This window comes from Ochlerotatus camptorhynchus, unplaced genomic scaffold (genome assembly GCF_037179485.1).
Source record: "Ochlerotatus camptorhynchus isolate MF236.1 unplaced genomic scaffold, CSIRO-AGI_Acam_v1.1 ptg000083l, whole genome shotgun sequence".
NCBI classification, from domain to species: domain Eukaryota; kingdom Metazoa; phylum Arthropoda; class Insecta; order Diptera; family Culicidae; genus Ochlerotatus; species Ochlerotatus camptorhynchus.
Genome location: NW_027040573.1, coordinates 1,559,113 through 1,573,533, shown reverse-complemented (window position 1 = coordinate 1,573,533; position 14,421 = coordinate 1,559,113). Strand labels below are relative to the sequence as shown.

Below are 14,421 nucleotides of genomic sequence, written 5' to 3'. Positions count from 1 at the left end.
CTAATGACCCCAAGCGCACATAACATATGTGGAACTTGAGACTTTTTTAGGATTTTAATTATTATACATGGACATTTATTTATTTATTTATTTATTTGTCGTCAATCAAATGTAAGTTACAAAAAATAAGAGTGGTCCAAAATATCGATTTAGCTCTACCAAGCTCAATCGATTTCAAATTAGGTCCTGCTAATTCTCCCAAAATTAAGTACATACTTCATGCTGCTGCGTATGAAAGCACTCCCCAACTAACAATTTTCACAATGTTAACGCTTTACTCATTTCATTTATACAGCCTCAAGCTGTGTTCAAACATTAAATGATATGAGGCAACCTTTACTCAACCTCAATAAAAGCAAATCTGGCGAACTTAGTCAGCTACTTATGACTGTTAGAATGGTTAGAACAAGCTCTTGTTGCATTTCCATTTACGCTTCTATGCAGCTGTTATCCTGCTGTTTTAGTTGTGTGCGAACTTGAAAGGCGCTTATTCAACCTTATCCCAGTTATCTAATAACCACTACACAGCTTTCTCTTAAAGCCGGGTTAAATATGATTAACGTTTTTTTTGTTGGAGGAATTGATTGAGTTTATTTTGCTGTGAGAATCCAACTAATCGAAATTTATTATAAGTACACCACCAAATTATTTACCCAGCACCGGAACCTGCAATCGAACTCGAGACGAACGTATTGGCAAACCTTGACACTACCAACTTCGCTACGCCAACACTTTGAACTGACGTAAACAAATATACATGACTTTCTTCAATAATACCGTTGAGAAGGGGCTCTATAATAATGCACATGAATCACTTTTCTCGACTAGTTACTTCAGCTTTGTAAATGAGCAGAGTAAAAGCTGTAAATCTTAACACGTCTAAAAATAAACCTATTTGGCTGTAAAAATGCTTTTAAAGTAGCGCTAACACAGTTTATTAGTTGAGTTAAGGTTGTTCAGTTCTTGAAAAAGCACTTTTGATGTTTATGTTATCCAGCAAGAGTGGTTGGTTGAGTAGAACCCAACAAAAATACGAAGCTGCAAATAAGCACATCAATTGAATAAATGCTAAGCAACAGTGTACATTACTGAATATGATGATATGTATGTCAAATAATGTACCGAACAAAACTAAGTTTGATTAAAAGATACGCTTTTGTTCCACTTTTAACTGTTATCTGAATAGTATGCTTATTAAGCTCTTTCCAAACGTTGTCTAACTGCCTGACTCGATGACAGAAGATTTGTCTAATAATAAGCTGAATATGTGCAACTTCCACCCAAATCGACGCTACCATCGACTTGCTGCAGTTGCTTAAATAATTTGCTTGTAAGATGCCTAATAAATGTTCCTAGTTGCATTGTTCGATTGTACTACATTTCTTAATAGTCAACTTTTGAACTTCTATTCCACTATGCGTACATGGTTCAATAGTGTGCTCAGTAAATGCTCAATAAACGTTGCACAAATCTATTACTAGACAACAGTGAATGAGCCTAATAAAACAATGGCATAATTGCTTATTGAAAAACCTCGTTCATAGTAATTTAATTAGATTAGTTCCACAAAAATCCTTACTATGTTTAAAGTGCCGAAGATCTGGAAACTATCGATATATCATCGATTTATCGTAGACGATTAAGTTACTTTCTGTGCTGTGGAATAATGACCACCGAGATAAGAACGGCACCGAATCTGTCGTATAGTGCAGCGAATAAAGTGGTTCAATTATTTGTTGATTTAATAGAATATGTACCCACAATTGCTGAAATCGAATGAATAAAGGAAAATTTTGGAAAGTAAAAACTATATTATTTTTATTTTTGGGAATAGATCGTAATAACTTTGTTTCTTCCATAATGCTAAATAAAACAGTCGAAAAAGAGTTGTGTTGACACCATCATAAAGCTTCTAATCAACGATATTGTTCTAGAACGACATGTGGTATTTCCGTGCCAATTCTAAGTGTAGGTGTAGCGAACTTGGTAGCGTCGATGTTTTCCAATGTAATCGTGACGAGTTTGAGTCCACGTTCCAGTCAGGTAATAATTTGCTAGTATAGTTATGATAAATACCTTAGATAAGGGTTAGTCGTAAAATAATAAATAATTATAGGAGATATGGAGTGTGGAAAAAAAATGAAACAACTTACCATGTGTATGTACCAGGATGTAAACAATATTATCTGGCAGCTGATTAAAGCTGGAATAAGCGCCTTTGATGTTCATACTCAGTGAAACAGTTGTAAAACAGCGTTTAAAATATGAGACAACCCAAGTAACAATTCAAGCTGAATTGTAAGAACAGAAGTTGATTATTGGTTTATTAAAGGTGTACGAATCTGATTAACACCAGGCTGAACATATAGTTGATTAGTAGTGCATAAAGCGAACTGTATCGCCATAATTCTACCTCAGTATCTAGACTGAACAAGACTTATTTAAGCTTAATACTACTCCACAAACCAGCAATGCGCCACAAATATTTTGATAGCCTGATAGAATAATATGAACTTATTCCACAATATTGTTAAATGTCGTCAGTGTCACTTGTTGCATTTCCGACATTTTAGATATTCTAAATTCACTGCCTACCTTTCTAATCCCAAGCAGCATCAGCAGTAGAGACAAGGAAGAAGAGTTTTTTAAGAATAGCTCCACCTTGAAGTGTACGACTTCGGAAGTATTAACATTTGTATTCCTGTGTTCTGTCTGTTCACCACTTTATATTGCACTTAATTCTTATACCGCGTTTCAAAAATATAATTGAATTATAGCACTAAAATAGCATCGAAATACATCGCTCACTAGTGTCCACATTGTGTTTACTGCACTTGAAATGAGAGGAATGTTTTACTGACACAATTTATTGCTGTATAATACTCTTCCGGTTGCTATTATTCAACTTAATTTTGACGTGCTTCAAGTTAATGATAATACCTTTTGCCACAAATATGCTTATGTGGTCGAGTGGGTATAGTTGACACCTGTGAATCAGCAACTGCCGGTTCGAATCCCGAAATTTAAAGGTAATTTTTAGACTTACATACAATAAAAATATGAATATGTAAATCCAATTAGTCAGCAACATTCTAAAGCAGTATCAAAAAAAGTATTAGATATGAAGTGGTCTTCCATTATTCTTTTTAAATAAAACAAGAAGGTTGAACAAGTGTGGTGCACGAGATAAAAGATGTGCCCATTCTTTGTTAAATTAAATACGGTGCGCATATAATGTTATGCTTACGTGACCGATACGCTGCCACCACGCCACGGCAAGTGCACTGCAGTTCAATCGATCGCTGAGTGCAAAGTTCTATACGCGAAGTATTGATTATTTTGTCACGCTGAATTCAGCATAAGTCACTCCAGAAGTCTCCCCATTAGAACCCGTGCAAATGCACAATGTAGCGCAACATAGGGCCACCTATTTAAGGCCAACGAAATTGATTAATAAAGCAGTTCTGTTCTGTAGTCTATTCAGTACAAGTACTTATAGCCTCTACGCTCTTATTAGGGATCCCTCTGGGTAGTCCCTGTTTGATACCGTTTAGGTTCCCTATCTAACTGTCCATTTGGTGGACAGTCTCTTTCTCTGGAGACTGTTTAAAATGACAGTCTAGTCAGTCCGCCGGAAGTCCACCGCCGTCAATGCCGATATATATATATAAACAGACTTTCTACCACACAAGGGTTGGAAAAGACTGTTGGTTAATGCCTTGAAAAGCTTAAAATTTAAATTGCTGTTAAGCTTTGGGCTGATTAAAATCACCAGATTTAGATGTTTAAAAGCTGAACAAAGGTTAAAATGGTCTATGTACAACAATTATTCCAACTAATACTGAATTAAAATCGTTGAAAGAACACTTGTTAAGCATCAATTTGTTACCTGGGAAGCGCATATTTAAAAAAAATCAAATATGACAGACGAATTTCGCTGTACAGAGGTTGTATAAACCATACAATGACAAGCGTATGCAACGAAGAGGGCCAATCAGCAGTGAAGTTTAATAAAAGCTGAACCAGCTAAAAAATAGTTGAAATGATGTTGCTTCGATGTTGAACTGTCGAATAAATACTTTTCAACATACTGTATACAACGCTCATCACTTTAATTTTTAGTTGAATAGATTCTCCAGATTCGTGTGAACAACAAGGGGGGGGGGGGAGGTGGCTGTCAAATACGAACAATCGTTACCTATCTCGCATAACTGGTTCCAAACGTAAACAAGCCATAAGAAACCTACAGCGTTTGTTTACGTTTGGAACCAGTTTCATACAAGAATGATCAGTAGGCTGATTTGACAGTACGTCCCCCTCCCTCCCAGGTGAACAATGCTTGAAAAGAAGTTGTGACAAAAAATAGTGCAGCTATTATTCAGTATGCAACTTAATAAAATTATCATGCAGGCGTTTCTACAAGTAGAAATTGTGTCTTCAAACTACTAAAAAGTCATGCAAATTTCGGTTCCCTGAGACCGACACATGTAAGCGGACATTTTGACATAAGAATCAGTTGAAAGAAACGTGACTTCGTCGACTAGCTGATATTTCGGTTTGAGAACACTTAATTTTACATGAAATGTTTGTTTACGTTCTATGATTTACGTCCAATATGGATTACGTCTCGCGTAAAAGTAGTTATTTCTAAGTGTGTTGGGAAGTCATCAAATGAGTAATATATTCACTTTATTAGCAGTGTTTTGCAGCTACAAGTTGAAAGTTGATTATTATGTGCATAGAAGTGGTATAATCGTTTATTGGCTGCTGTTTGAAATTCACTTTCATTCAAAATATCAATAATAGTGCAATTTATCGGATATATTATTTCTACAGAATGTCACTATTACTAAAAAGAACAAAATATTCAAAGTTTCTCACCACTAGAAGCGAGGTTTGAAAAGAATTCAACGATTTTTTGAAAATCTCCATACTGGTTTATCCACCACTACAAATCAGGTATTTCCGAACAAAGTATGCCAAAAAACGCAAAGTAACTTTGGAGCTTGAGCTTGAGCTTGAGCTTGATTGACCGCCCACGGTTGCTACTCTGTTATTGCCAGATCAGCTGTAATTACACAGAGAACCAATAGACGATGCTTGGGACTAGCAATCATCCTCAATGTGTAAAAACTGGTGATCTTAAATTAGGCAATACCAGCGCCGGCCGCGCCCGAACACAGGTCAAGAAAGGAATGGGAAGGATTGTGTTGACATGACACTCGCTTTGATGGAAGCCGAGAACACCTCTGCACTTCCACGAGGAATCACTGGGATGTTGGATAAGAGGGTTGGGTTTGCAGCAGGGTTCGTTTTGGTAAACGATAAGCTGAATTGATGTCCTAACGATCATATAACGCGAAGGAGCTTGGGACTAAACCCACGGTCTTCTGCTCAGTAAGCAAAAACGTTTGCCACTTGGCAGACGAGCACCTTTTTAATCACCGAGTTGCTGTTATTACCATGTAGTCATATTAACAAATAAAACGATTGACGAATCTTGAATATGGAAGGGCCTGAGATTAGACTCATGATGTTCTACTCAGTAAGCAAAAACGGTTGCTCTAAGGCCACTGAGCCCCTCATATCACATAATACCGTTGCTCAATTTTTTTGGTATCCATTCAAACCCGGAACCAACGACAACAACGAGTTTCGCAAAATACACGATACACAAGCGATTTTACCATAAATCTCTTTGATATGTAAGGACCTGGGACCGCATTTTTCTGCTCAGTAAGCAGGCCGATGTAACCGACGATCTTTCAAATCCGAAAACTAAAAACTACGAAAAAGTACTTAGGCATTACATAAATTAGCCTAATTGTTTGATTGAACTAGGACGAGATCACTTACGGCTAATACTTACAACTATAGTACGGAAAGAAAAGCTGAGGTCATCTGCAAGAGAATAGCGTGCAGAAACTAAATGTAAGTCAATATCCTCTTAAAATTAAAATGATTAAAACTAATATTAAAAATAAATTGCAGCTTTGATCTGCTATCTACACAAGGCAGATTCCAAGGACTGTTTCCTAAGAAATCCGAACACCTTCATTAAGTTCCACTTTCACGCGACGTTCAATGACAGGGTCCTATCCAGGATTACATCTGAAAAATCCAAATCTGGCCAACGCCCACTCTAAACCTAAACCTGCTCTAATCCACCTGAAATGACTAACGAATGGAAGACTTTGACTACCCAGCCATGCAATAGTCTCATTCCGTGCCTTATGGCAACTTGATGATTCTATTGCGCTCATCTTCTGGCACCACCCAGGGGAGACTTGGTCCTGTACCCAATGCTTAACTTATCTCCATTCCACTCAGCTACTCGCAATTTCTTGTGATATAGTGGGCGGAATATTATTATATGAGACAATTCAATGCAGACGTCCTTCCAAATTTGGTAGATTGACAGGTAATCGGTGAGTTACCACAATATTTGCTATTCAACAACTCGACACCGTCCCATCGTCAACGCCTGCTATGAGAATTTCCCATTGCAGACGCCAACGAAATGACGTCATCGAGCTATCGATCAACTACCCTGGTTATCGCCTGGTACCTTATAGCACGATGCTAGGAGGCGAACCGGAAGAATCGATGAGCTACCTCCCCCCCAAAAAAACGCAAAGTAACTTTGCAAAAAGAAACTAATTTATGTTAGTTTTATCAATGAAAATCTCAATTTTCCATTTACGCTCATGTAGTAATAGACAACTTCCCCTCCAATATTTTTACATAAAAATGTTTATTGAAACATGTAAAATCATGCCACGCATCAGTTTCTTGAAAAATTTTGCCCCAATTTGAGATATGACCTGTGGAAAATTGTACTTTTTAATGAAACAAACACACTAAGATTATTTTACCAAAATCTGTGAAATTTTACCGAAATCTCAACAACAGTTCGGTGATTTTTCACAGATTTTCTGTTATTTTTTACAGATTTTCTGTTATTTTTCACAGATATTCGTTGAAAAATTACAGGATAACTGTGAAAGTGAACGTTTGTGTATGTTGAAGCTTACTAGATAGCATCAACAATCAATACGAAACTAACGATTTTAAATTGGCTCACTACTTGACTAGCCTATTGGTCCCAAGCAAATCGACTAACGTACCCCATTCTAGTATAAATTCCAGTACTACACTATGTTGTTTTGATTCTCTATGAAAGTTTGACAGATAAAATGAGGGGTTCGTGGATTTTACTATCTTTCGAGGAGTGCATCGATTAGCTTGGGACCGAAGATAGTACCAGAGCTGAGCCAAAAAGTTGAGCTCGTTTCTTCGGGACCTGCTGGTCTTAGAATTACCTCTATGATAGCATCTTGCAATACTCTGAAATGTTGTGTGTTTTAGTAACTGAAAAACTCTCTCAAACATAGTGTGCCATAAAAAATCAAAAAAAAAAGTTACGGTGAAAAAACGATTTCAAGGGGTTTTCATGAAAATGACAAATTATCTTCGACAACTTCATCTTTATGTCCTTTTTTAATTTGATCACAAAAATTGCCCTTCTAGACCACTGGCGGGATGACATCTGTTGTATTTGATGGTGCAAACTATTACTCAATTTGAGCTCATTTGGATGCGAACTCATACTGCACTGGTTTTTTGAAGTTTATATGGCAATTACTATGGGACAAGTGAACTCTGTGTTCTCATCGTTCTAGCCCATCGCTGTAATGATCTACGAAAAAGTTTGCTATCTGTACAAATGTGAAAGGCGCATTTAAATTGAACGTCCGAATAATTAGTTATTAATTACATTGGTGTGGATGTCACGATGAATAGTGCAAAAAATCCAGGCTACTATGTCATTAAGGGGAAGCATACCGCTCCGAAAAAAAAATGAATTTCGATTTTTCTAAAATTATTGGGAAAAGATATCAAAAATCTAAAAAAAATCACATTTTTCCGTATTTTTTAAAGAAATTCATGTGCAAAAATAATTTATGTAATTTATCATGGCATAAAGTTGGACTCAAAAAACCACAAAACATCAACTTTTCGGTTTTGCTGAGAGTTCAATATTTTTTCATGATGAGATAGAAAAATTATTTTTACATGTAAATATTGAATTTAAGAAAGAAACTGATTTTCTTGGATTTTTGATAATTTCCAATGTTTTTAGAGAAATAAAAACGTGCCGAAACTATTTTTTTTTTTTTATTTTCGGGGCGGTAATATTCCCCTAATGCAAGATGCAGTGTTTCCCTTAAAACATTCGATTACTCATATCAGAAAGTTATCGGCTTGTTAATCAATTAATAACTAATTACAGCTTTCCCCCGAAGAACGCGTTACCCACTGAGTTCTACCCACCGCTTTGTCTCGGTGGATTTTCAACCAAGCGCTCTGATTTTCTGCGAGTGACTAGTTCTCCATTGGCACTACTCACATGCATAACATCAGAACGACTGGTTGAAACCCCGCCGAGGAAAAGCGGTGGGTGCAACTCAGTGGATAACGAGTTCTTCGGGGATAGCTGTACCTTGAAGTCTAATATAAAGAGAACAACGGCAAAGTTGTTGTTGATAACAATTTTCAAACAACGAGGGGACTTTGACTACAAAGTATACGGCTGTCGATTTCCCCCCGATAGAAGATTTTAAAACCAACCGGTTTAAGACTTTTTGGAATAAAACCCGAAGGACATGAAAGTTGATTAATCTGACACTTCAGACACGGCGTGCAACGTCGCCAGAACCGAACTGAAACATAACACGGGTGAACTATATAGTCAATGATGGATTCAAGTGGAACCTTATCACCACTCAAATGTTAATTCCTTAAATCCTCATCTTTTCGATGTTCCAGCCGAAGAAATGGAAAACATGAACATCGAGGAAACCTGTTTGTCTACGGAGAACCTCGACAACAACTCTCTCTCAGATGAGTGCGACTCATATGACACACAGGCCTACGAGGGAACGTCAAACGCCGCCTTAAGGATTACACATGAAATCAAAGGACCCGAAATACTGTACAAGTCGAGTAAACAACTGTATAAAGCTGTCGCCAAGGAGTGCGGTATAACCTGCAAAATGTCCGACCAGTGCCGGTGTTTGGATTGCCAAAGTCGATACTTTGACTGCGAATACGACCAGGTAACATCTAACGGAAACGGGAGACAAATGTAGGTAATGCAGTCTAACGATTTTCAATTTATTACAGAATGAAAACGAGAAAACAGATGGAGGATTGGGCGCTGGCACGCCCATGTTCATCAGTGAAGTCATGCATGGTTCGGCATGTACCATCCTGTAAAGCAGTCAAATTGTAACAAATCTCATCCAAAAACAAAACCTACTACTCCTAACAAAGTAATAGTAAACAATCATTAGGCCACACCTGACATAAACCAATACTTGCACAAACCTTACAGTATAACCATTACATACTATAACATGAAGTATTTGAGAGAAAAATAAAGCCTTTTGAAACATTTTTACCTTACATAAATACGGAATTTAAGAAACATTGATTTGAAGATTTCAACGACGACTGTATAGCTGTAGTAAAATCACATTATGAGAAACTACTGGTTAACATGCTGTTGAATTATGACTAGCTATGACTAAACAGCTAAAACACTGAATGTATTATTATTAGTCAACACGATAGAGGCAGTAAATTAACGTTACTAAACAAAAATCAATGAAAACTACCCAATTTAAGAAACCCCATTAGATATTGGAGCTGGTCGAATGAAATCTGATATTCACAAAATATAAATGGCCTTCACAATAGAAATCGACAAATTAAATAATTGAATATTTGTACATCGTTCTGATTCATTTGATCAGTTTTCGTACTCATCCATGAGTAAGCTTCATATGCCTTTACAGATTGAAATTTGCTTTAGATTATACTTGTTTGCGTTTAGGCAAAAACAAACTGCACAAACAGAATTCGTGAATTCGATCTGAAATTATCTTAACTATGGTTATATTGAAGCTGTCGAAAACATTGATTGGTTGAAATACTCGTACAGATATGGACTAAACATATATATATTTGATAAATAAATGTAGCAAAGGGAAGCATATATTTACAATATTTGCGACATGGACAGTAAAACGAAAGATAGTGAGTAATAAGGTGAAAAGTCTGTTCTTGGAAAGGAAAATGATCCAATTAAACAAACCGCAGCTTGAGACGGGTCATCTTTTTGCAATGTTAGTAGGTAAATCGATTAGTGGATAACAGCAACGTGAAGAACTTTTAACGTAAGGGTGAAATCTTTGACATGCATGTTTCAGTTCAAAAATTGATGTTAATTTCTAAGTGCTACACAACAAATACAATATTCCAAACTACAAATTAAGTCTAAAATAAAGGAAACACACGTTTAGAGCACAAAAACAGGATCTTGAACAAGCAGTGACAAACAGATAATGTGTTGTCTGTGTAACTTTAGTCAATCCTGAACAGGAAAACAACCAAAATTGATTGTGTTATTTGGAGCAACAGTTTACCACTACATGGAATGAGCCAGTATGCTCGTTCTGCTATTAGAAAAATGGAAATAAATCTCACTGGAAACTCAAACGAAATCGATAAATTTATGGAAGATTGTCCTTAAGTGGGTACATTAGGGTGGGACAACTTTACAACCCCACTGCACTATAATTTGCATGTAGGCTATAAAAAATGAGTTTTTTATGTTAATTATGAAATCATTAGACGTTATAATTATGATTAGTACGTGTAAGTTACAAGAAGATGTTATAAAGTACGTGTTTGAGCGTCACAATCAGCGATTTTACAATTCATGAGTGCTCACTCTGGGCATACACTCACGAATAATCAAATTGCTGATTGTGGCACTCTGGAAACGAAATTGACAGGGCTTATGAGTCAAGCACATATTTTACAAGCTCTTATTGTAACTTACAACCTCTTCTTGTACTTACTTCTAACAACTATTATTTCATAATTACGAAAAACTTTTTTTTATAGCAAGTGAGTAGACGCAAACCTATTTGTATGTAAGGTCTGTATCCACAATAATCCGGACACATCAAAACATAAGTAAAACACAAATGTCGCATTATATTTCAATTGTAGTTGTTTATTTCAGATTCATGGGATATGATTTTAAAATTCACGAATTCAAAACATACTTCATAGTCGGTATAACATTTTCGAATTTTGCGCTTAACTCTATCCATTAGGGTTTGTACAGACTCCTCAGATACCGTGGTGGCCGTCTTTGTCCAAATTTGTTTGGATGTGTTTGATATCTTTGATGCCTTGTTTCTTTCCAGAAAGCTTCCGCTTCATCAGAGCCCAATATCTCTCGATTGGATGTAAATCTGGACAATTTGGCGGATTTGCGGTTTTTGGTACAATATTCACTTGATTTGCTTCGTACCACTCCATCACAGTTTTAGCATAATGGCATGATGTAAAATTGGGCCAGAGCAAAGAGTTATTATTGAGAGTTGTTATTTTTGATCAAGCGTGGCAATCGCTTCTGCAGGCACTCTTTCTGGTAAATCTCCTTTTTGATTGTGCCTGTAGTGACGAAAGATTTACTCTTTCGGCCAAACGGGCAAATTACTTGACAATAAAGTATTTTTTTTCAGAAGTTCCGATGTCCTGAAATACTCAGCTGTAGCATTTTGGCCATATTGGAATAGAAAGCCAGCCAAGGAAGCTGCATGAAATCCTCCAAGACACAAGTTTCATCATCCAAAACAACGCATGAAAACTTCGTCAAATATTTGCAGTACAAAAGTCCAGCCCGTGATTTTGCTGTCAAATTCTGCTTGTTGTTGCGATTTGGAACTGCTTGTTCGAACATACACTCAAAAATTTTTGTCACATAAATTTCACTGGGAAAAAACACGTAACCTTCAGATATTATAAATTATCTTCAAAGTACATGACGGTAATAAATACATTAAAAATCATACTAAAAGCAATGTGGTAAGCATTGAAACCAAGGTTGCAAAGACTCATTTCAGCTAAAACAATGTTTTTCTAAATTATGAAATAATTAGATGCCATGATCATATTTTGAATTGGTAGGATACAAGAAGAGGTTGCAAAGAATGTGTTTGACATATTAAACCTGTTTATTTCACTTCATGAGAGTCACAAAAAGCGATTTTTCACAAACTCACTCACTCACTCACTCACTCACTCACTCACTCAGCGATCAGCAAATCGCTGATTGTGACTCATAGAAAGCAAAATTTACAGGTTTTATGTCTCCAACGCATACTTTGTAACCTCTTCTTGTAAGTTACAAGTAAAACATGCCATCTTTTGGTTTTATTATTCCGAAAAACATTATTTTAGCTGAAATGAGTCTTTGCAATCTTGATTGAAACTTAGATGAAATATATATAAATTTCAAGTGAATTTCATGTAAGATAATTTCACTTAGATCCAACATGAATTTATAGTGTGAAAATTTCTGATAGCATAAACAAAACCTAATATGGCGTCTGAACGGTGCATTGCTGACGACCGGTTGCTAGATTTGCAAATTCAATTGGATTTGTTTAATTTTCTGAATAGTAAGTTGTTTTATTTTTGTCATCATACAGCATTTACTAATCATATATATTTGTAGAACGAGGAATCGACGAGTTTGATTTTCTTGCCATCTCACCCGAAAGCGAGGGGGACGACTCTATCTACGATGCAGAAAAGAACGTGTTTTGCTGTGACTAACTGAGTAGATAAAACAAATATTTGTGTTGATTTTGAAGATTTCCTGCAAAAAGATGAAGCACGATGCACGTAGATGCGAGAAATGAAAGATGATTTTTCCAAGATTGATTCGCTAGTGTGAGATTTTTTGGGCATCTACAATTGAGATTTTGATGTGTCACCCCCCTCGCCCGAAAGGTTGGCAGAGGAAGTGCAGCTGGCTGGGGGCGGCTGGCAGTTGCATTGCATTGGATTGTAAGTTTTTTGTATGTGTATAAAATAGCTTAAACGTGTAAGTAGCTGTTCATTAACTACATAGACAGTTTTTTTTAATTCATTACCCCCCTCGTCATGCGTAGACAATTGTCCATACAAAATTATTAAAATTAGTATGGGCCGTGAATAATTGCCAACCCCCCCCCCCCTAAGCTGTCTACGTAGTTTATGACAGCCCCTAAATATATATAAGAAACCATCTGCATAGCTTAATGCAGATGGTTTCTTATATATATTTAGTGGCTGTCATAAACTACGTAGACAGCTTAGGGGGGGGGGAGGGGTTGCCTAACGCCTGACAACAGTTTGGATGCTACGAAGAAATTTACTAAAATTTAAGTGAAAGTTTAATAAAATTCACTTAGAAAGAACTATAAAATCTATGTTGCTTTATTTACTCAAAGGCCTATACTACCTATTACAGTTTTATGTGGATTGAAATTAAAACTTTAGAACCGATCTACATATGAACAACGTAAAACTAGATGGAAAAAATCTATATCAGTGCCAACATTTCAAAGGGGCGTAATTGCATTTGTAAACAATGGCTTTAGCCGTTGATTTCTCGCAAATAAATGCTCACTCTTCCAAATTAACAATGCTAGCTGGTAGAGGAAACATTTCTCTTCCTGTTGATGTAATTAATTTTCATTAGTGCGCTTTTATTTGGGTGAAATCGACGGCTAAAGCCATTGTTTACAAAAGCAATTACGCCCCTTTGAAATGTTGGCACTGATATATGTTGTCATGTAACATCTAAGTGAAAAAATTTCTGAGTGTAGAGATTCGGGCTTTCCTTCAATGTCCTCTTCACCTTTCGGTACATGACAGGATCAGCACGTCCAATGTTTTCATCACTTCTCGGTTTCCTCTCGACCGTCAAACGTTCCGAAAATTATTTGAGCACACAGTGAACAGAGGATTTAGGTAAATTCATTTTTTTTTTTTTTTTGCAAGTTTACGTATTGGCAAGTCAGGATTTGTATTACATCCGCACCAAATCTGCTCGTGCACGTGTTTTTCATTCGTCGCCATCTTGAACACTAAACATGTTCAATGTAAACAATGTAAACACCAATCATAGTATTTTTCATCAATGATTCCCACATGACGAATGATAACGACCCAAAATTGAGTTTAGTTTACTCATAAATCACATGAAGTGACGGAAGTTAAGCGATGAGTAAATTTGCCTCATGTTTTTCCAGGTTGGTCCTGGAAAAACTTCACGAATTTGAGAAAAGTAACTAATGAATATGTTCAGGGTGGCCAGTAATTTTTATCTTAAAATTCCCGTTTTTTCCGGGTTTTCCCGGTTCAAATCTCAAAATATTCCCGGTTTTTAATATTTAGTAAAAAATAATTATTTCAATATCACGATATTTTCGAGGTACTCAGAATCAATTTGAATAATTTTTTTTTAGACTCGAGTCCTCTTAAGATTGTAAAAACACTAGAATTTACAAG

The 14,421-nt window shown here is 36.3% G+C and overlaps 1 protein-coding gene across 1 annotated transcript in view; it reads left to right on the top strand.

Moving 5' to 3' along the window:
- Nucleotides 1-9,693, top strand: part of LOC135698197 (uncharacterized) — a 33,410-nt gene extending 23,717 nt beyond the window's left edge. The window contains exons 5-6 of the mRNA XM_065218096.1: nt 8,830-9,119; nt 9,187-9,693. Coding sequence (XP_065074168.1) covers nt 8,830-9,119; nt 9,187-9,279 — 383 coding nt within the window. The 3' untranslated portion in view covers nt 9,280-9,693. The remainder of the gene's footprint in view (nt 1-8,829; nt 9,120-9,186) is intronic.
- Nucleotides 9,694-14,421: the final 4,728 nt, after the last annotated feature.